At 33.5% G+C, this 17671-nt stretch overlaps 2 protein-coding genes across 2 annotated transcripts; both read left to right on the top strand.

Annotated features, from left to right (window-relative positions):
* Positions 1 to 3305: 3305 nt before the first annotated feature.
* Positions 3306 to 4790, top strand: LOC141679915 (uncharacterized). The gene is made up of 3 exons (XM_074486276.1): positions 3306 to 3504; positions 3705 to 4243; positions 4479 to 4790. Exons 1-3 carry the CDS (start codon positions 3306 to 3308, stop codon positions 4788 to 4790), a joined length of 1050 nt encoding a protein of 349 aa, XP_074342377.1.
* A 1386-nt stretch (positions 4791 to 6176) lies between these two features.
* LOC141679913 (uncharacterized) lies at positions 6177 to 6950 on the top strand. Its single transcript, XM_074486275.1, has one exon. It carries the CDS (start codon positions 6177 to 6179, stop codon positions 6948 to 6950), a length of 774 nt encoding a protein of 257 aa, XP_074342376.1.
* The last annotated feature ends 10721 nt before the right edge of the window (positions 6951 to 17671 follow it).

Here is a 17671-nt window from a genome sequence, read left to right as displayed (position 1 = left end):
ATATAATTTAATGATAAGGAAATAACAAACAAAGGAAGTTTTTATGGATCTCAATTTTCTCACTTGATTAATCTTTATAACATAGAAGTGAATAACATGTACTCTTTTAAGACATTAAGTAAACACATTTATGATTTTTACATCACATATTTCAAAAGATTAAACAAGAGATTTAATAGAATTAAGGTGCCTCTAACTATTATTCCCAACACAACAGTCTTCAGACTCGAAATCGTTTAGCATAAACTTCTGAGATTTAACACACAATTTATGGTTATAGATTTCTTATCAGGATGCCACTTTAAATTTCCATTATTTGGAAAACACCTATTTTCTTAATTTACATCAAAACAAAAATGAGTTTAAAGTTTGAACTATCTGCATATTCTCTAAAAAGTTCAATATAATATGAGTGGTTCCTCACCAACTGTTAGACCATTGATTCTCAAGGAGCAGGAGTGTAAGTATATTAAATAACCCACTTTTGTTTATATATATCAATATTGTGATAGTGTTATGTTAATAATTACTTATCTGGTTGTATTCTATAGTTCCTTAAATTCTTAAAGAAATTGACTCGTATATTTATGCAAAAGAAGTAAACTTGTCTCATATATCATTTTCTTTGTCGTTCAAAAATGGTTAGCAAATTTATAATTAAACACCTTAAGGTCCTTCACATTTAAACCAACCTAATTTACTTTTGGTATTGAAAAAAGTTTTGTGATTTTTTTAGAGCAATAAAACTTATTAAATTCCAAATAAAAAAATCTACAAGGACATAGTCTATTAACACACTTAGGCATATTTGTTTCATGGGATTATAATCCCAGGATAATAATCCGAGGATAATTAATCCCATCAAAATTAGTCCCGTGGATTAAATAATCATATCCTAAGTTTGTTTGGAAGGATTAAGTATAGGATTGAAATATAATCCTTTAAAACTTTATCATATGTTTGTTTTGTGGGATAGTACTTGGGATTGGAATATAGCCCTTTAAATTTTCCAATCCTACGTTTGTTTCATATGGGATAACAATGAGGGGATTATAATCTTTTAAAAGATGACTTATAGGAGGGGATAAAATAATACCTCCTCCCACCAAGCATTAGATGGGATTATAGTCCTATCCTCTACTCCAACAAAACAAACATGTGATATGATAATTTAAAGGATTGTAATCCTTGGATAACTCTTCACTAATTTTTTACAAAACAAACATTGGATTGGAAAATTTAAGGGATTATAATCTTATCCCGTCCTTAATACCATTAAACAAACATGGCCTTAATAGCTTATGCAAGATTATAACTACTAACAATTCGAGTAGCCACATTCTCTCATTTGGAATTCAGCGGTCTGGGATCCAAGTTCACTCTAAAATACCAATCTTTGTTTGGGTTTATCAAGTACACTTCTTTACATATTTGTCAAGAATCAAAAATGAAAATCTTTCCATAATCATCAAACTAATTTAGAAAATTGAACTATTTATAAAAAAATAATTATATACATAGTTTTCTTTCACACAATCCTACAAACACTTGGAATGCCGTAATACTTGTTCACATCTAACTCAGGAGAAAAGACAATCCATCTCTTTAAAAATAACTTGAATTGTTATATTTAAATCAAAATTAAATAATAGATGGAGACTGACCTAGTTTATCCGCTGAGGAGCAGCAACAAATTGTAACATGCTAAATACAGATAAATGATTTTATTACTAATAACGTGAATTAGGAATAAATTAGGAATAAATGACGGAATATACCGTCAGAAGTTTAGTTATTAGCCAGCTAAAAGTGGGCTCCACTTCCCCTAACTTGCGACGTTTTTCTTAACTTTGTGACGAAATTGGTACTTATGACGAAATGGTTACTTAAGACAAAATGGTTACTTATGACGAAATGCATATTTGTGACAAAATTGATACTTATGACGAAATGTTTACTTGTGATGAAAATTTGAACTTAAGACTTGAGCAAAAACTTCGAATATTTTTCGTCGCAATTGGCCCAATTGCGACGATTTGCAGTGTAAAAATTTCGTCGCAAATGGGCATATTTCTTGTAGTGGTAGGTAAAGATCAGATTTTTTGTAGTGCCTGATTTATAGATAGACCTGGTTTGCATGCGTATGAAAACCCTAACCTAATTGTGTAACTTGTTTTCCAACAGTTAACGCTCGATCCATATAACTAACTAAGTACAATACAGTAGACACTTATATGAGAGGTATAAGTTGACACTTGATAAGGAGTAATGAAACCTTAGTATTCTTCCTTAAGGAGTAATTATACATATTCAACCACCATAAACAAACTTGGAAACACATCTCTGGGTAAGACATGAATAATGATTCCCGGTTGATTTTGGTAGTTTACTACAAATAGTAATAAAAGCTAACATGTAAAGTAGATGATTATAAAAATATTATTGGAAAAGAATATTTAATCTTTTTATTTGTAAATTTTTCAATATTATAAAAGAAATAGATGGATTCTACGACCTAGTGTTGGCCAAACCATCCTTGTTTTTATTCCAGCAACTAATCACCAAAATATCATTAAACTAATTTCTCATTTGAATAAAAAATATCTCTAGGCATGTCTAAAGTAGGGGAGCCATCATCATTGAAAGTGTATGCGACATCTTAATTCTCCAAATAATCAGTTTCTCAAAAATTGGCAGTCAACGTTTCTTTTGAGATAATAGGCTATGTAGTAATATGGAGAACCAATTCAGAATAACAATTACAAATATATTATTTAAATTATAATAGAAATGATGAGAATACATTACTTTTTCCTAAAAAACTAAAAAATATTGTTTAATATAGAGAGATAATATAGGTTGAAATTGGTAGGCAAAATATATCTTTATAAATGTAAAATAACTTTAGGTTATGAAAAGTTGGGTAAAAATTTAAAGACAAGAAGAAGAATAGATAAAGAAAATTAAAAGAAAAGATGGTTCGGAATTTACAGTTACTTGTAAATATGAAAGACTCGGAGATTTCTGCTTTTCGTGTGGACTTGTAACACATACTGAGAGATTCTGTAGGAGATTCATGGACAAAAGGGGAGATGAAGTGGCTAGGGAGTGGGGTGTCTGGCTAAGGGCGCCTCCGAGAAGGGTGGCCGGATAGGGGACGAGCAAGTGGCTGAGGAAGAGGGAGATACGGATTGGGAGGCGAAAATGGGGGGAGATAATGACGGCCCAGGTTTCACGGGTGAGAATTCAGGAGGACAAAATAAAAAAAAACTGTAAGACGAGTTTCAAGGGATTCTGGTCCAATTATGGTTAGAAATCCTGTGTATGCGGAAAGTCAGATATCACCATATGTATTAGCGGGAGTTATCCAAAATTCAATTTATTATATTGGGCCTGAGGAGGAGAAAAGTAGTGGGCTGAATATAGAATATAGGAAGAGAAGGAGAAGTGGGCCAACATCAAACAATGCAATGGATACAAATGATAGTTCGAAAATCATAAAGGGTACACATACGGAAGCTGTTCTTTCTGAAACGGATTGTCCAGCATCCTCTCATCATGTTTTAGCTAAGCTTACTAAGCAAGCTAGCCAGCCGCAATGATTCTGTTAAGCTGGAACTGTCGGGGGATGGGGAACCCTTGCGCAGTTCGGATTCTCGGGGACTTAATTTAGTCTCATAAACCCGCTTTGTTATTTTTGTCAGAAACTTTAGTAACAGGTGATAGTAGAGCAGAATTATGCTTGAAGTTTGGCTTTGCAGATTACTTTGCTGTAGATAGAGTTGGTCGAGGAGGTGGCCTGACAGTTTTTTGGAGGAATAATTTTAGCTGTAAGATTGTGAATTCTTCCTCAAATCACATTGATGTTCATGTAATGGAAAGAAATCTCCATGTTTGGAGATTAACTTGCTTCTACGGATTTCCAGAAAGAGCTCGTCGACAGGAATCTTGCGATTTTTTAAGGAACTTAGCAGGGCAGGATCAGATCCCCTGGTGCATATTCGGAGACTTTAATAACATGTTGTATGTCACTGATAAAAAGGGGATTCACCCTCATCCTCAAGCTCTCTTTGATGGGTTCCGATCGACTATTGAAGATTGTTCTCTTTCTGAACTTGCTCTCACTGGAGGCGAGTTTACTTGGGAAAAGAGCAAAGGCACCCCGAATTATGTGCGGGAGAGGCTTGATAGAGCTTTTGCAACGGACACATGGTGGCATAAATTTCCCATGTGTAATCTCTGTGTAATCCACACAACTCACTCTGATCATGATCCTATAAACTAGACCTTGCAGCTCTCTCTTTTTCTAGAAAACAGTTCCGATTTCGATTTGAAAATACGTGGTTAAAAGAGCAAACTTTTCATGAAGAGGTGTCATTGTTCTGGAAAGGTTTATCTCCAACTCATCTGCTACCAAATCTTATTTCGGTTTCTTCTTTTATGGCAAACTGGGGAAGGAATTTCTTTCACAAATTTAGAGAAAAGTCCGAAAACAGAAAGAGGTTCTGAATGAGCTTGTTAATGGAGAAGATGAAGATGGTGTCAGAAAGTATTTCGAGGAAAGAGATCAGTTTAATGATTTATTGCTTCATGAAGAACAATATTGGAAGCAAAGAGCAAAGGCTTTTTGGCTTACGGAAGGAGACACTAACTCAAAATTGTTTCATGCCCAGGCATCATCGAGAAAGAAACTCAATCATATTGCTCATTTGAAAAATGATGCGGGGGACTTGATTGATAACCACGATGCGATGTGTGAGATGATGAAGGAATACTATAAAGGCCTTTGAGATCATTCATCACATGAAACTGAAAAAGTCTGGAAATGATGGAGAGGTGGCCTTAAAGCTAGACATAAGTAAGGCTTATGACCGCGTTGATTGATATTTTTTTAGACATAGAATGGAAGTAATGGGGTTTTCTGATAAGTGGATTCGTTGCATGCTACTTTGTGTGATTACAGTGCAATATAAGGTGTGCTTCAACGGTTCATTAGTAGGCCCTATAACTCCTAACAGAGGTTTACGGCAAGGAGATCCATTATCTCCTTACCTTTTTTTCCTATGCGTCGAGGGGTTGTCTCATTATATTAACGAAGCTGCAGTAACAGGGCATGTACATGGATGTAAAATCAGTCCACTAACACCAGCTGTAACTCACCTCATGTTCGCTGATGATAGTTTCATGTTTTTCAAAGCCTCGAAGGAGGAAATTGACACTGTTAAAAGGCTGTTAAATTCTTATTAGTATTATTCAGGACAAGGGATCAATTATCGGAAGTCAGGGATATTTTTCAGTGCGAATGTTAGGCGTGACAAATAAAAGGAGATAACGGATATTCTGGGGGTTTCGAATGCGTTGGGAGACAGCAAATATCTGGGGCTGCCTTTATTGGTTGGGAGATCAAAGAAACGGGTCTTCAGTTTTTTAAAAGAAAGAGTGTGGAAGAGAATTCAAGGATGGAGTAATAAAACTTTGTCACGAGCGGGTAAAACAGTCATGATCAAGAATGTTGCTCAGTCAATACCTTCTTACAACATGTCTTATTTTTTAATCCCGAAATTTTTAAGTCAAGAAATTGAAAGAATGATGAACCGGTACTGGTGGCAGTCTAGCAACAATAAACGAGTTCGATGGCTTGCTTAGGAGAGAATGTGCATGGCAAAAAGTAAAGGGGGGATGGTTTTCAGGAGTCTTACTGGATTCAACTTGGCTTTACTAGGGAAACATGTATGGAATTTTATGTCAAATCCTAATGCTCTAGTCACTAGAATCTACAAAGCTAAATACTTTCATGATGGCCACTTGCTGATAGCGAAAAAAGGTTCTAACTCAAGCTTTATATGGACCGGATTATGGAAGGCTAAAGAAGAGTTAGGTAAAGGACTGAAGTGGGTTTTAGGAGATGGAAATGACATCAATAATTTCAGTGATCAATGGCTACGGGGAAAAAGAAATTTCTGTGTGGAGAATCATCATGTTAATAGTGTCAGAACTGATAAAGTTAGTGCATATTTCCGTTCTAATTCTAAAGAGTGGGACGAGCGTAAGATACGCCAAACTTTTTACGATGACGATGTCAAGTGTATTTTCGTCGACAGGAATCTTGCAATTTTTTAAGGGACTTAGCAGGGCAGGATCAGATCCCCTGGTGCATATTCGGAGACTTTAATAACATGTTGTATGTCACTGATAAAAAGGGGATTCACCCTCATCCTCAAGCTCTCTTTGATGGGTTCCGATCAACTATTGAAGATTGTTCTATTTCTGAACTTGCTCTTACTGGAGGCGAGTTTACTTGGGAAAAGAGCAAAGGCACCCCGAATTATGTGCGGGAGAGGTTTGATAGAACTTTTGCAACGGACACATGGTGGCATAAATTTCTCATATGTAATCTCTCTGTAATCCACAAAACTCACTCTGATCATGATCCTATAAAACTAGACCTTGCAGCTTTCTCTTTTTCTAGAAAACAGTTCCGATTTCGATTTGAAAATACGTGGTTAAAAGAGCAAACTTTTCATGAAGAGGTGTCAATGTTCTGGAAAGGTTTATCTCCAACTCATCTACTACCAAATCTTATTTCGGTTTCTTCTTTTATGGCAAACTGGGGAAGGAATTTCTTTCACCAATTTAGAGAAAAAGTCAGAAAACAGAAAGAGGTTCTGAATGAGCTTGTTAATGGAGAAGATGAAGATGGTGTCAAAAAGTATTTCGAGGAAAGAGATCAGTTTAATGATTTATTGCTTCATGAAGAACAATATTGGAAGCAAAGAGCAAAGGCTTTTTGGCTTACGGAAGGAGACACTAACTCAAAATTTTTTCATGCCCAGGCATCATCGAGAAAGAAACTCAATCATATTGCTCATTTGAAAAATGATGCGGGGGACTTGATTGATAACCATGATGCGATGTGTGAGATGATGAAGGAATACTATAAAGGCCTTTGAGATCATTCATCACATGAAACTGAAAAAGTCTGGAAATGATGGAGAGGTGGCCTTAAAGCTAGACATAAGTAAGGCTTATGACTGCGTTGATTGGTCTTTTTTGAGACACAGAATGGAAGTAATGGGGTTTTCTGATAAGTGGATTCGTTGGATGCTACTTTGTGTGACTACAGTGCAATATAAGGTGTGCTTCAACGGTTCATTAGTAGGCCCTATAACTCCTAACAGAGGTTTACGGCAAGGAGATCCATTATCTCCTTACCTTTTTTTCCTATGCGTCGAGGGGTTGTCTCATTATATTAACGAAGCTGCAGTAGCAGGGCATGTACATGGATGCAAAATCAGTCCACTAACACCAGCTGTAACTCACCTCCTGTTCGCTGATGATAGTTTCATGTTTTTCAAAGCCTCGAAGGAGGAAACTGACACTGTTAAAAGGCTGTTAAATTCTTCTTAGTATTATTCAGGACAAGCGATCAATTATCAGAAGTCAGGGATATTTTTCAGTGCGAATGTTAGGCATGACAAATAAAAGGAGATAACGGATATTCTGGGGGTTTCGAATGCGTTGGGAGACAGCAAATATCTGGGGCTGCCTTTATTGGTTGGGAGATCAAAGAAACGGGTCTTCAGTTTTTTAAAAGAAAGAGTGTGGAAGAGAATTCAAGGATGGAGTAATAAAACTTTGTCACGAGCGGGTAAAACAGTCATGATCAAGAATGTTGCTCAGTCAATACCTTCTTACTACATGTCTTATTTTTTAATCCCGAAATTCTTAAGTCAAGAAATTGAAAGAATGATGAACCGGTACTGGTGGCAGTCTAGCAACAATAAACGAGTTCGATGGCTTGCTTGGGAGAGAATGTGCATGGCAAAAAGTAAAGGGGGGATGGGTTTCAGGAGTCTTACTGGATTCAACTTGGCTTTACTAGGGAAACATGTATGGAATTTTATGTCAAATCCTAATGCTCTGGTCACTAGAATCTACAAAGCTAAATACTTTCATGATGGCCACTTGCTGATAGCGAAAAAAGGTTCTAACTCAAGCTTTATATGGACCGGATTATGGAAGGCTAAAGAAGAGTTAGGTAAAGGATTCAAGTGGGTTTTAGGAGATGGAAATGACATCAATATTTTCAGTGATCAATGGCTACGGGGAAAAAGAAATTTCTGTGTGGAGAATCATCATGTTAATAGTGTCAGAACGGATAAAGTTAGTGCATATTTCCGTTCTAATTCTAAAGAGTGGGACGAGCATAAGATACGCCAAACTTTTTACGATGACGACGTCACGTGTATTCTGCAACCTCGAATTCCTCAAAACCAAGTCAAAGACAGAGTTGCATGGACGGCTACTGCTGATGGCAAGTATTCTGTTAAATCTGGATATCACTTTTGGTACGACCGTAATGGAGACGTGACCGCTGTAGTTGAATCGAGAGGATGGGATGGAATAGGCTCTGGAATCTTGATTTGCCTCATAAAATCAAGATTTTCATGTGCAGGTTCTGCAGGAATAACTTACCTATCAGGTATCTTTTAAGGAATAAAGGAGTATTATGTTCAATTACACGTCCTGTGTGCCAAATTGATGAGGAGAAATTATTACATGTATTCTTTGACTGCTATTATGCTAAGAATGTTGGAATAATCTTAAATTTAGTTATTAATATATTTGTTTTAGTAGCTGTTAAGCCACATCTACCTCACAAAGAATAAGTCTTTGGTCTGTTCAGTAATTCTAGGAACAAAATGATTAAGTGGGAGTAGTGTGGAGGTTTAGTAGGAGTTTATTGCTGGTTTGTAGCTCTAGTTTTTAGCACGTTCAGTAGCTGAGTGTTGGCTTATATATTTGAATGTATTGAGTTTTGTTCTCTAATCATCATAAAATAATATGTCTTTTCTTTTGCTTTCTCTCCTGTGTTCTATAAAGTCTCATATAACTATTATATCAGTTTAAATACGATAGCAGTTTCATCCCAATACTGGTATCAGAGCCATATGATCCAGGGCTTATAAAACTCTTATAAAAATACACATATACATATATATATTATCCTTAATATTTTCCATGGCATCAAACAATTTCTTCGTCTCTATTCCATTATTCAAAAAAGATCATTATAATTCATGGGCTATCAAAATGAAATCATATTTAAAAGCTATGAGTTTGTGGGCAGCCCAAATCAAAAAATGTGATGAAGAAGTGGCAAGAGAAGCAAAGGCACTTTCATGTCTACATTCGGCTGTGTCGGAAGATATCTTTACAACTATTATGGGTTGTGATACTCCTAAAGAAGCATGGAGAAAAATTAAGGAAGAATTTGAAGGCAACCAACAAACCAAACTGACGCAAATTCTGAACCTCAATAGAGAGTTTGAGATGATGAGAATAAAAAATAATGAAGGCGTCAAGAAATATGGGAGTAGGTTGATGTCCATTGTTAACCAAATCAAACTACTGGGTGGAGATTTCTCAAGTCAAAGAGTTGTCGACAAACTTTTAGTGACTCTTCCTGAGAGGTATGAAACTAAAATTTCCTCACTTGAATATACTAAAGACCTTTCGAAATTAACTGTTTCAGAATTGATCAATTCACTTCACGCCGTGGACCAAAGGAGATCAATGAGGGAGGAAGAAATTGGAGGAAAAAATGTGGGACTGCTATTAGCTAAAGCTTCATCCTCAAAAGGCACAGGCAACAAAGTTCAATGCAACCATTGTCATAAGATGGGACATGAAGAAAAAGACTGCTGGTACAAAGGAAAGCCACAGTGCTATAAATGTAAAAAATATGGGCATCTGGCAAAAAAATATAGATTTCAGAATGATGAAGAAAGGATGGCACAATTGATCGAGGGAGAACCACTCCTTTGGAGTTGTGGAGAGAAAGTGCTCCAAAGTGTTTTTGGAGAGAAGTGCTCCAAAGTGTTTTTGATGAGAAAGTGCATCAAAATTGATGGTGGTGAGAAGTGCATCACAGGCGAAGAGAATGTGCTTCGTAAATTTAAGATTATGGGGGTGAATGTTGGAATAATCTTAAATTTAGTTATTAATATATTTATTTTAGTAGCTGTTAAGCCACATCTACCTCACAAAGAATAAGTCTTTGGTCTGTTCAGTAATTCCAGGAACAAAATGAATAAGTGGGAATAGTGTGGAGGTTTAGTAGGAGTCTGTTGCTGGTTTGCAGCTCTAGTTTTTTGCACGTTCAGTAGCTGACTGTTGGCTTGTATATTTGAATGTACTGAGTTCTGTTCTCTAATCATCAGAAATAATATGTCTTTTCTTTTGTTTTCTCTCTTGTGTTCTATACAGTCTCATATATCTATTATATCAGTTTAAATACGATAGCAGTTTAATCCCAATGAAGAAATGCTGGGAAGAAGCTGGCTTGGTTAAAGATATGATCGCAGTGGAGGATGCACCCCAATGGCTTCTGGAGAAATTAAGCAATGGCACAGCAGAAACTCTGACTACTATTGCTAAGGTTCTATGGGGTATCTGGTTTGGTCGTAATAAAAAAGTGTGGGAGTCTAAGTTGATTGCCCGAGATACTATAATTTGAATGGTAGGACGCGCAAAGGAGAAAACAAGCTTATGACCGAGGGCCTGGAAATACGGAAACGCTGGTAGAAGTCAGATGGGAAAAACCAGAAGCATGATGGACTAAACTCAATGTGGATGCTTCATTGTATGAGGGAGATACATTGTTCTCAATTGGAATGGTCCTCACCGGTAATGCAGGTTAGTTTATTGCTGGCAAAAATATGAAAATAAGTGGAATAGTGACAGCCCTTGAGGCTGAGGCTCTAGGTGTTCATGAGGGGTTGATTTGGATGGAAGGAATATCAACTGAGCAGCACGTTGTGATTGAAACTGATTCTCTCTAGGTGGCTAATGCATTAAACAAGAATTCAAAGTATTTTTCGTGCTAAAATGAGGAATAGATATAACTTAGTTATAAGTCATGTTAAGTGTTTTAAATATGTTATAAAAGAGTAAATATAATGAATCACTTATTGAGTATTAAGAAAATGATTTGAAATTAATTAGATAAAATTTAAATTGTATTATGGATAATGATATTATTATTGAAATAAAATTTCAACTAACATGGTAAATATAATAACTAAAATCTAAATACAATTATTTCTTACCATTTAATATATTTGGGTTTTTAATAAAAAATTTAAATTTATAATTTCTTGATATGTAGGGTTAAATTTAAGCTATAATTTTAAAAATAGTTGTTTGTGTACTTGTGTGTTATTATGAAATAATAATTTGGGTAAATATAATAAGAAAAATAAGTATATAATTTTTTTTATTATTCTTTATATTTGGTGTATAAAAGTTAATTTATAATTTATAATTTTTTGGACTAAATGATTGAGGATAAAATGATAGTTTTAAATAATAGTTATTTGCCTACTTGAATTTCAATTTTATAGCAAGTAGGGATTAATAATTTATGGTCTAAAGGTTTTTGTCTTCTTTTAGGAGTTCATGCCAATTGTTAATTAATTTAATTAAAATATTTATATTTAAATATGTAAATTTTTAAATATTAAATCAAAATTTTATACTTAATATGTATTTTTTAATGAAATATTTTTCTCTAAAACACTAAACTATTACTAGGTTAAATTTGATTGTAAATATTTTCAATACATATTTCTAATTTCTTTTATTTTTTAGTATGTTTACATTGTGATATTTTTAGGTTGTGTAGCTAATAAAATGCAGTAGTTATTATAAAATTATGTATTAAATAATTTTAATTGTGCTTGAGTTCATTAATAGTAAATTGTTTTAAACATTAAAATCCGGTATTTTTTGAGAAATTATGATGCTTTGATAAAAAAAAGTGAAAAGTGTTAGTTCGTATTTACATGTAAAAATTTATGTTTGTTTATTTATTTAAAACTTTTACTCTGAATGTATAAAAAAAATTTAGGCATTTTATATTTTATAAGTCACAAATTTATACCCAAATAATATAATATAATGCTTAGTTGGCATTTGTCAAATTTGATGTGATTTATAAAATTCACATATGTGTGGTTGTAAATTACATAATAACTTATATGTAAAATGAAGGTTTTAAATATTTAATTATATAATGTTAATTAGGGGTGTCTTATTTTGATTTATGTTTTAGGTTTTCAATACATAAAAGCATATTTTTTTATTTTTTTACAGTTATTTTTAGGTTTTGTAAATATGTATCTAATAATAAAATATGGTACTTATTATAAAATTATGTACTCAATAATTTTAACCATGTTATAGTGAAATAATATTAAAGTTTTATAATTTTGGAAACATATATTTTTTGAAAAAATATTGTGGTGAAGAATATGAGAGTGACTATTTAAATGTAAAATTTATGTTCTTTTAATCAAAACTTTTAATTGTTATGTATTTTGGGATTTATTGGTAGTTAGATTGTAATTATTCACAAAATTTGCACCCAAATAATATAATGTTTACTTGGCTTAAAATATTTGTTAAAAATATTTTAAAATAATTCTTGAATTTTATGTTATTGTATAAAACTTGCATAAGTGTGTGATTGAAAAGTATATTTTGAAACCTAGATCCCGTACCTATGTGTTATTTTTAGGTTGTGTTACTCACAAAAAATGTTCTAATGATGAGTAAATCTAATAAAATGTGGCACTAATTATAAAATATGTATTAAATAATTTTTTTTGGAAATGATGTATTAAATAATTTTAATTGTGCTTTCGTTAAATAAAATTTAATTTTCTAAAATTTTAAAATGTGTACACTTTGAAAATTTATGGTTTTGAATTAAAATTGTGAGTGAAAATTTAAATCTAAAAGTTAATGTTTTTTTTGTCAAAATTTTTAATCTACATATATAAAGTTTTATTTGTTAAGTAATTATTCCAAAAAATTTTCACCAAAAAAAATACTTGAACTCACTTAGTTAAAATGACACACCTACTAATATTTATAATTAATTATTTGAGCAACACCATTTGATATATACGGTTAACCACTAGAAAAAAAATCAAAAGGGTACTTTTTGGACGCAGCTAACCGCGGGTATGTGTTTTTATCAACTGCTTACATCAGGCCTTATTAAAATATATATTTTAACTTGTAAGGAGAGAAGTGTGTAGAATATGAAATGCATGCTTGAGCAAGTTGATTTCTGAGCACAATATATAGCAACATATAAGTCTGTGTTTGTCAAATTGATCAAACAATATAGAATGGGAATTACAGTTCAACAGAATTTTGCTCTCTAAATAATAACTTTTAGTTATAAACAAGTTCATATCATAAATACGTGTACAACCACATTCCCTTATTCAAAAATGAAATTTATTCGAGTCTTACCAAAATTTCCCTGCTTTACTATTCTAGGTAGTAGACACTAGCGACTTTTTTCTTGTCTAAGTAGCTGTTTTGGTGCTACAAGGTTTCCCATTAAAAACTCATAAGGTAAAATATATCAACATCTTTAAAACAAGCACAAGAACAGTACTACAATTTACAACTTACAAGAATTTACACCAGCAGACAATAACATGTTATGTTATTCAGCATTTTTCGAATATCTATGCACTAAAACTATTTTATTTTCTCCTATATTTTTTTGCACAAATTACCTGTTGCTTTTTCAGCATTCTTCTCTATTATTCTGCATTAACAAAGTCCTATTTTCTTTATTGTGCTCTATTTCTCAACAATTCAATTTAACTTTCCATTGTTTTTCTGCATTATATTTAAATCTTCAATTATTTTCTTTGAAGTTCATGGTTTAATAGAAAATCATGATAACTCACATTTAGGAATTAGTAGTAGTTATAACTAACATTATTTGATCTTTATATTTTAAATTTTTAGGCTTTGCTAGTGAAAGGATGGGAGGACTATATGTATAATCATTGTATGAACGAAGCAAACAGATAAACGCATACGAGCTGAGGCAGAGGTGGCATGTTCACTCTCAAAAGAGCTTGGCACTCATGCTCACAAGAAAAACAAATTATTTATGGGAGGTCGGGTGAATTTATCAGATATATATATAGTGGTGATGAATTAATAATGCAGCGAAACTCGCGTTTGACCTCTACTCGTGGTGCAAACCTATCCCCAATTTTGCTACAACATGTAGTGGGAAATGCCGCTATTATTGTTCATGCATATGACAGTGATGATTCTGCAGCTCGTGTAGAGATTGAAGATCATATTGAGCAATTGGCAACAAAAGTGATACAGAAAGAGGACATATCTTGGGGCGAATACACTCGAGTGGCGTTTAGTATAGTTGCGACAATCTTTGCTGAGTATAAGAAAACTATTACTCAGGTATTCTTACAAACTTAAAAAATAAATAGCTTTATATATAAATACAATATTTAATTCAAATGTTTGCATCCATCTATTTCCGTATATATCCATTTGTATAGTTGTATTTAAAAATATTGTTGCCCAGTAAAGATACAATTATTTAAGGGGGCTTGGATACAACTGTATAAATATTTCGAACAAGTAATAAAATATAACAGCTTTTTATATATCTGATAAAAACTGTTACGAAATCCTCACAAGAAATACTGATGTTCTTGAGAGCTGCTAGGTCGAATGATCCTCGAGTGTTGTTCACTAAGTGATGACCTAAACTGTGTTTATATACTATACAACTACAACAGATTAATCTAAGATATGGATTATTAAAAACTAACTGAAATTGATATTATCTTAAACTAAACAGATAAAGTCCTATCTCTCAGACGTAACATATATCTGCTCCATATTATAAGGAACATAACAAATCTTCTAATGCTGACTTTCTTCAAATACTGATGTCATACAAATCCTGATGACATACCAAATCCTGACGGTACATCAGATCCTGATGACATCCGTACAGCCACATCCTGAATTTCTTCTGATAATTGATAATTCAATATGTAACAATCTCCCCCAATTTATGCTTAATGCAATGAAGCATAAATTCCATTCTCAATGATGCCAAAACCATTCTACAAAATGTACAAGGAGTTAAGCTTACTTCAGTATCTTCAGATAACTGACAGTTGTTCCAAGAAAGTTCTTTAATCTTTTTTCTACCTTGTCTCGTAGGACTTTAACAAGCTTTTTCTTCAACTCTCTCTTCTCTTCAGTGTCTTCTCCAAGCTGATAGATAGCTGACCTTAACTTAGAAATTGAACTTTAGCTTATCTCAAGATCACCAATCAACATAAAGCTTAAATTGACATCTTCATGATCAGGACTGAAGGATAACTGAGGACTGTTGAGAAAAACTTGTAGCACTGCAGCTCCCTTTTTGATCGGCATTTCTTGACCAATATAAGTACTGTACTTAGGAACATAATGACCATTGTATTTATCATCTTTTGTCATGACTCTTCTTCTGATCATTTCAAGTATCATAGAAGACCAGTTTCTGGTGACTTTGTTCTCAACTCTAAGAAGATAGTGAATGTATTTCAATTCTGTGACAGTCTTCATTAAGAGTTGCTATAATGTAAAGCTTTTTTACTTTACCATCTCTGAAAAAGTACAGAATATCTTCTCTGATATCATTATCATTTATCTTTCTATGAACAATCTTCACAACTTCAACTTTCTTAAGATGTGAAGGAGAAATTCTTTCACCAAAATTTTCTAGTCAGAGTATCTGTATCAAGCTGATCAGATTCTAAGATCTCCGTGCTGGAATGACCAATGCCTGCTCTGGTTCGAGATTTGATAAGTTTCAGTTTTTCATTGTATACCACCCAAAAAGGCTTCTTGATGGACTTATCAACATCTTCCTGTTTTAAGATATAATCTTTTAACCCAGCTGACACATATTCAAGCTGACTCATTTAATGCTTTGATCACTTTTTCATCAGAGTTAAAATTAGTTATCAGGTTCACAGCATCAGGATCTACTTTTATCTCAGGATTTGTGTCTGCATCAGGAGTTACATTTTTATTTGCTGTATCATCTTGATCAATGTGAGTGGTTGATCTTTTCTTCCTTGGTATAATCAACTCTTCTGGATTCTGAACCTCTTTATCTTCTTCATTTCCTTGTATAGAAACATAACCTTCTCTGGATAGAAAATTCAGAAAAGTAGAGTTTAAAGCAGTTACTTGCCTTGATCCAGAAGTTCTTCCACCTCTTCCTCTTCCTCTTCCTCTTACTCTTGCAGATCTACCACATCTTCTTCCTTTTCCTTTAGAAGTGTTAGCTTCATCTTCAATTTGAGCCAAAAGCTCCTTTTGTTGCATAACTGCTTCTTCAGGTGTTAGATCAAGAAATTCTCCGGTTATATACCCAACAGCACTCCTAGCATTCATTTGCTCAAACTTCTTGTCTTTGTTCTCTTCACCTGTTTCCTTATGTCTGTAAGGAAATAACATCCCATTAGCTTCTGCTAAATTTGAGATTTTAACGTCATCATCCTCATGAGCACCAGCAATAGTCTTGTCCCTGGCTTTATAAGCACCAGTAGACTTCCTTTATCCTGAAGAATCATTATTCTTGGAATGTTGAAGTTGTTGAGCAGTAGAAGCAATTTGAAGATCTGTAACTGGATTATTCTTATCACCATCATCATCAATATATTTATCCTTTATCTGAATAGAATCTGGTGTACATTTTGTAGCAGCTATCTTCTCCCCCTTTTTGGCATCAGTATTTATAAAAGAAAATAGAGCATCCAGTTTGTCACTTATAAAAGAAACCTTAACTTCCAAGAAGGAAAGTCTAGAGGCCATGCTGTCTTGAGATTTATTAACATCTTTGATGGTATTTTTCACACTTTTGATTTCAGCTGAGTCAGGTGTGTGAAGCAAAAATCCAACAATTTTCTCTTTGACACCAGCATGAGACTTCTTTATTTCATCAAGTTCAGAGTGATTTCCTTTAACGGAAATAGTTGTGGCTTTAAGATACAACTTCAGATCAGGAGTTTAAATTTCATCATAGGCACGATGAATGTGTTACAGGCCAACAGCAGATGAGATAGAAAAATTTGCATGTCTCCATTTATAATCCCATTATGTCTGTCTGAAATACTCAACATCAGAATTGTAATAAGAAGGATGTTCAGTGAAGTGCGAAGAAGAACCAATATTGGATGCATCAATTGCAGACCTAAGCTGAGTAGCATCCTGACCATCGTCATCACTATCATTGTCAGAGTCGGAAAAGCCATCAGAAGAATGTGTAGAATCCGGCAGAATTACCTTGCCTTTATCCAGATTCTTTGCAAGAGATGCATGTGGCTGATGTGATGCTGAAACAGAAACATAGTAACATCTCTGTTCTTTTCAAGTGATCTTATCACTTCTCACACAATATATATTAATTTTAAGAGTAATATTATTCTCACAGAAGAAACTTTATAAGTAAAGAAAAACTTATAGGATTCTTGTCTCAAAACTACCTCTCCTTTTGCCAATACAGGAGACTGCCACTCAAAATATATTTTTTTTATTTTCACAAAGTCTCACAGAAAGGCTTAATCACACATATAGCAAAAAATAAGAGATGGCTGAGAAAAGTTGTATGCTTTTCATATAAATAGAGGTAACCTCAATAAGAGACTATTTATAATCATACAAACATGAGAATATATGAGAAGTTAACAACACCTGAAGGTGATTCCTCAAGTGGAAGTGATGAAATTGGAGGAACAAACAACACATCAGGATGCTTTTT

This window comes from Apium graveolens, chromosome 8 (genome assembly GCF_009905375.1).
Source record: "Apium graveolens cultivar Ventura chromosome 8, ASM990537v1, whole genome shotgun sequence".
NCBI classification, from domain to species: Eukaryota; Viridiplantae; Streptophyta; class Magnoliopsida; order Apiales; family Apiaceae; genus Apium; species Apium graveolens.
The sequence above is the reverse complement of the archived record's forward strand: the minus strand, read 5'-3'. Positions and strand labels throughout refer to the sequence as shown.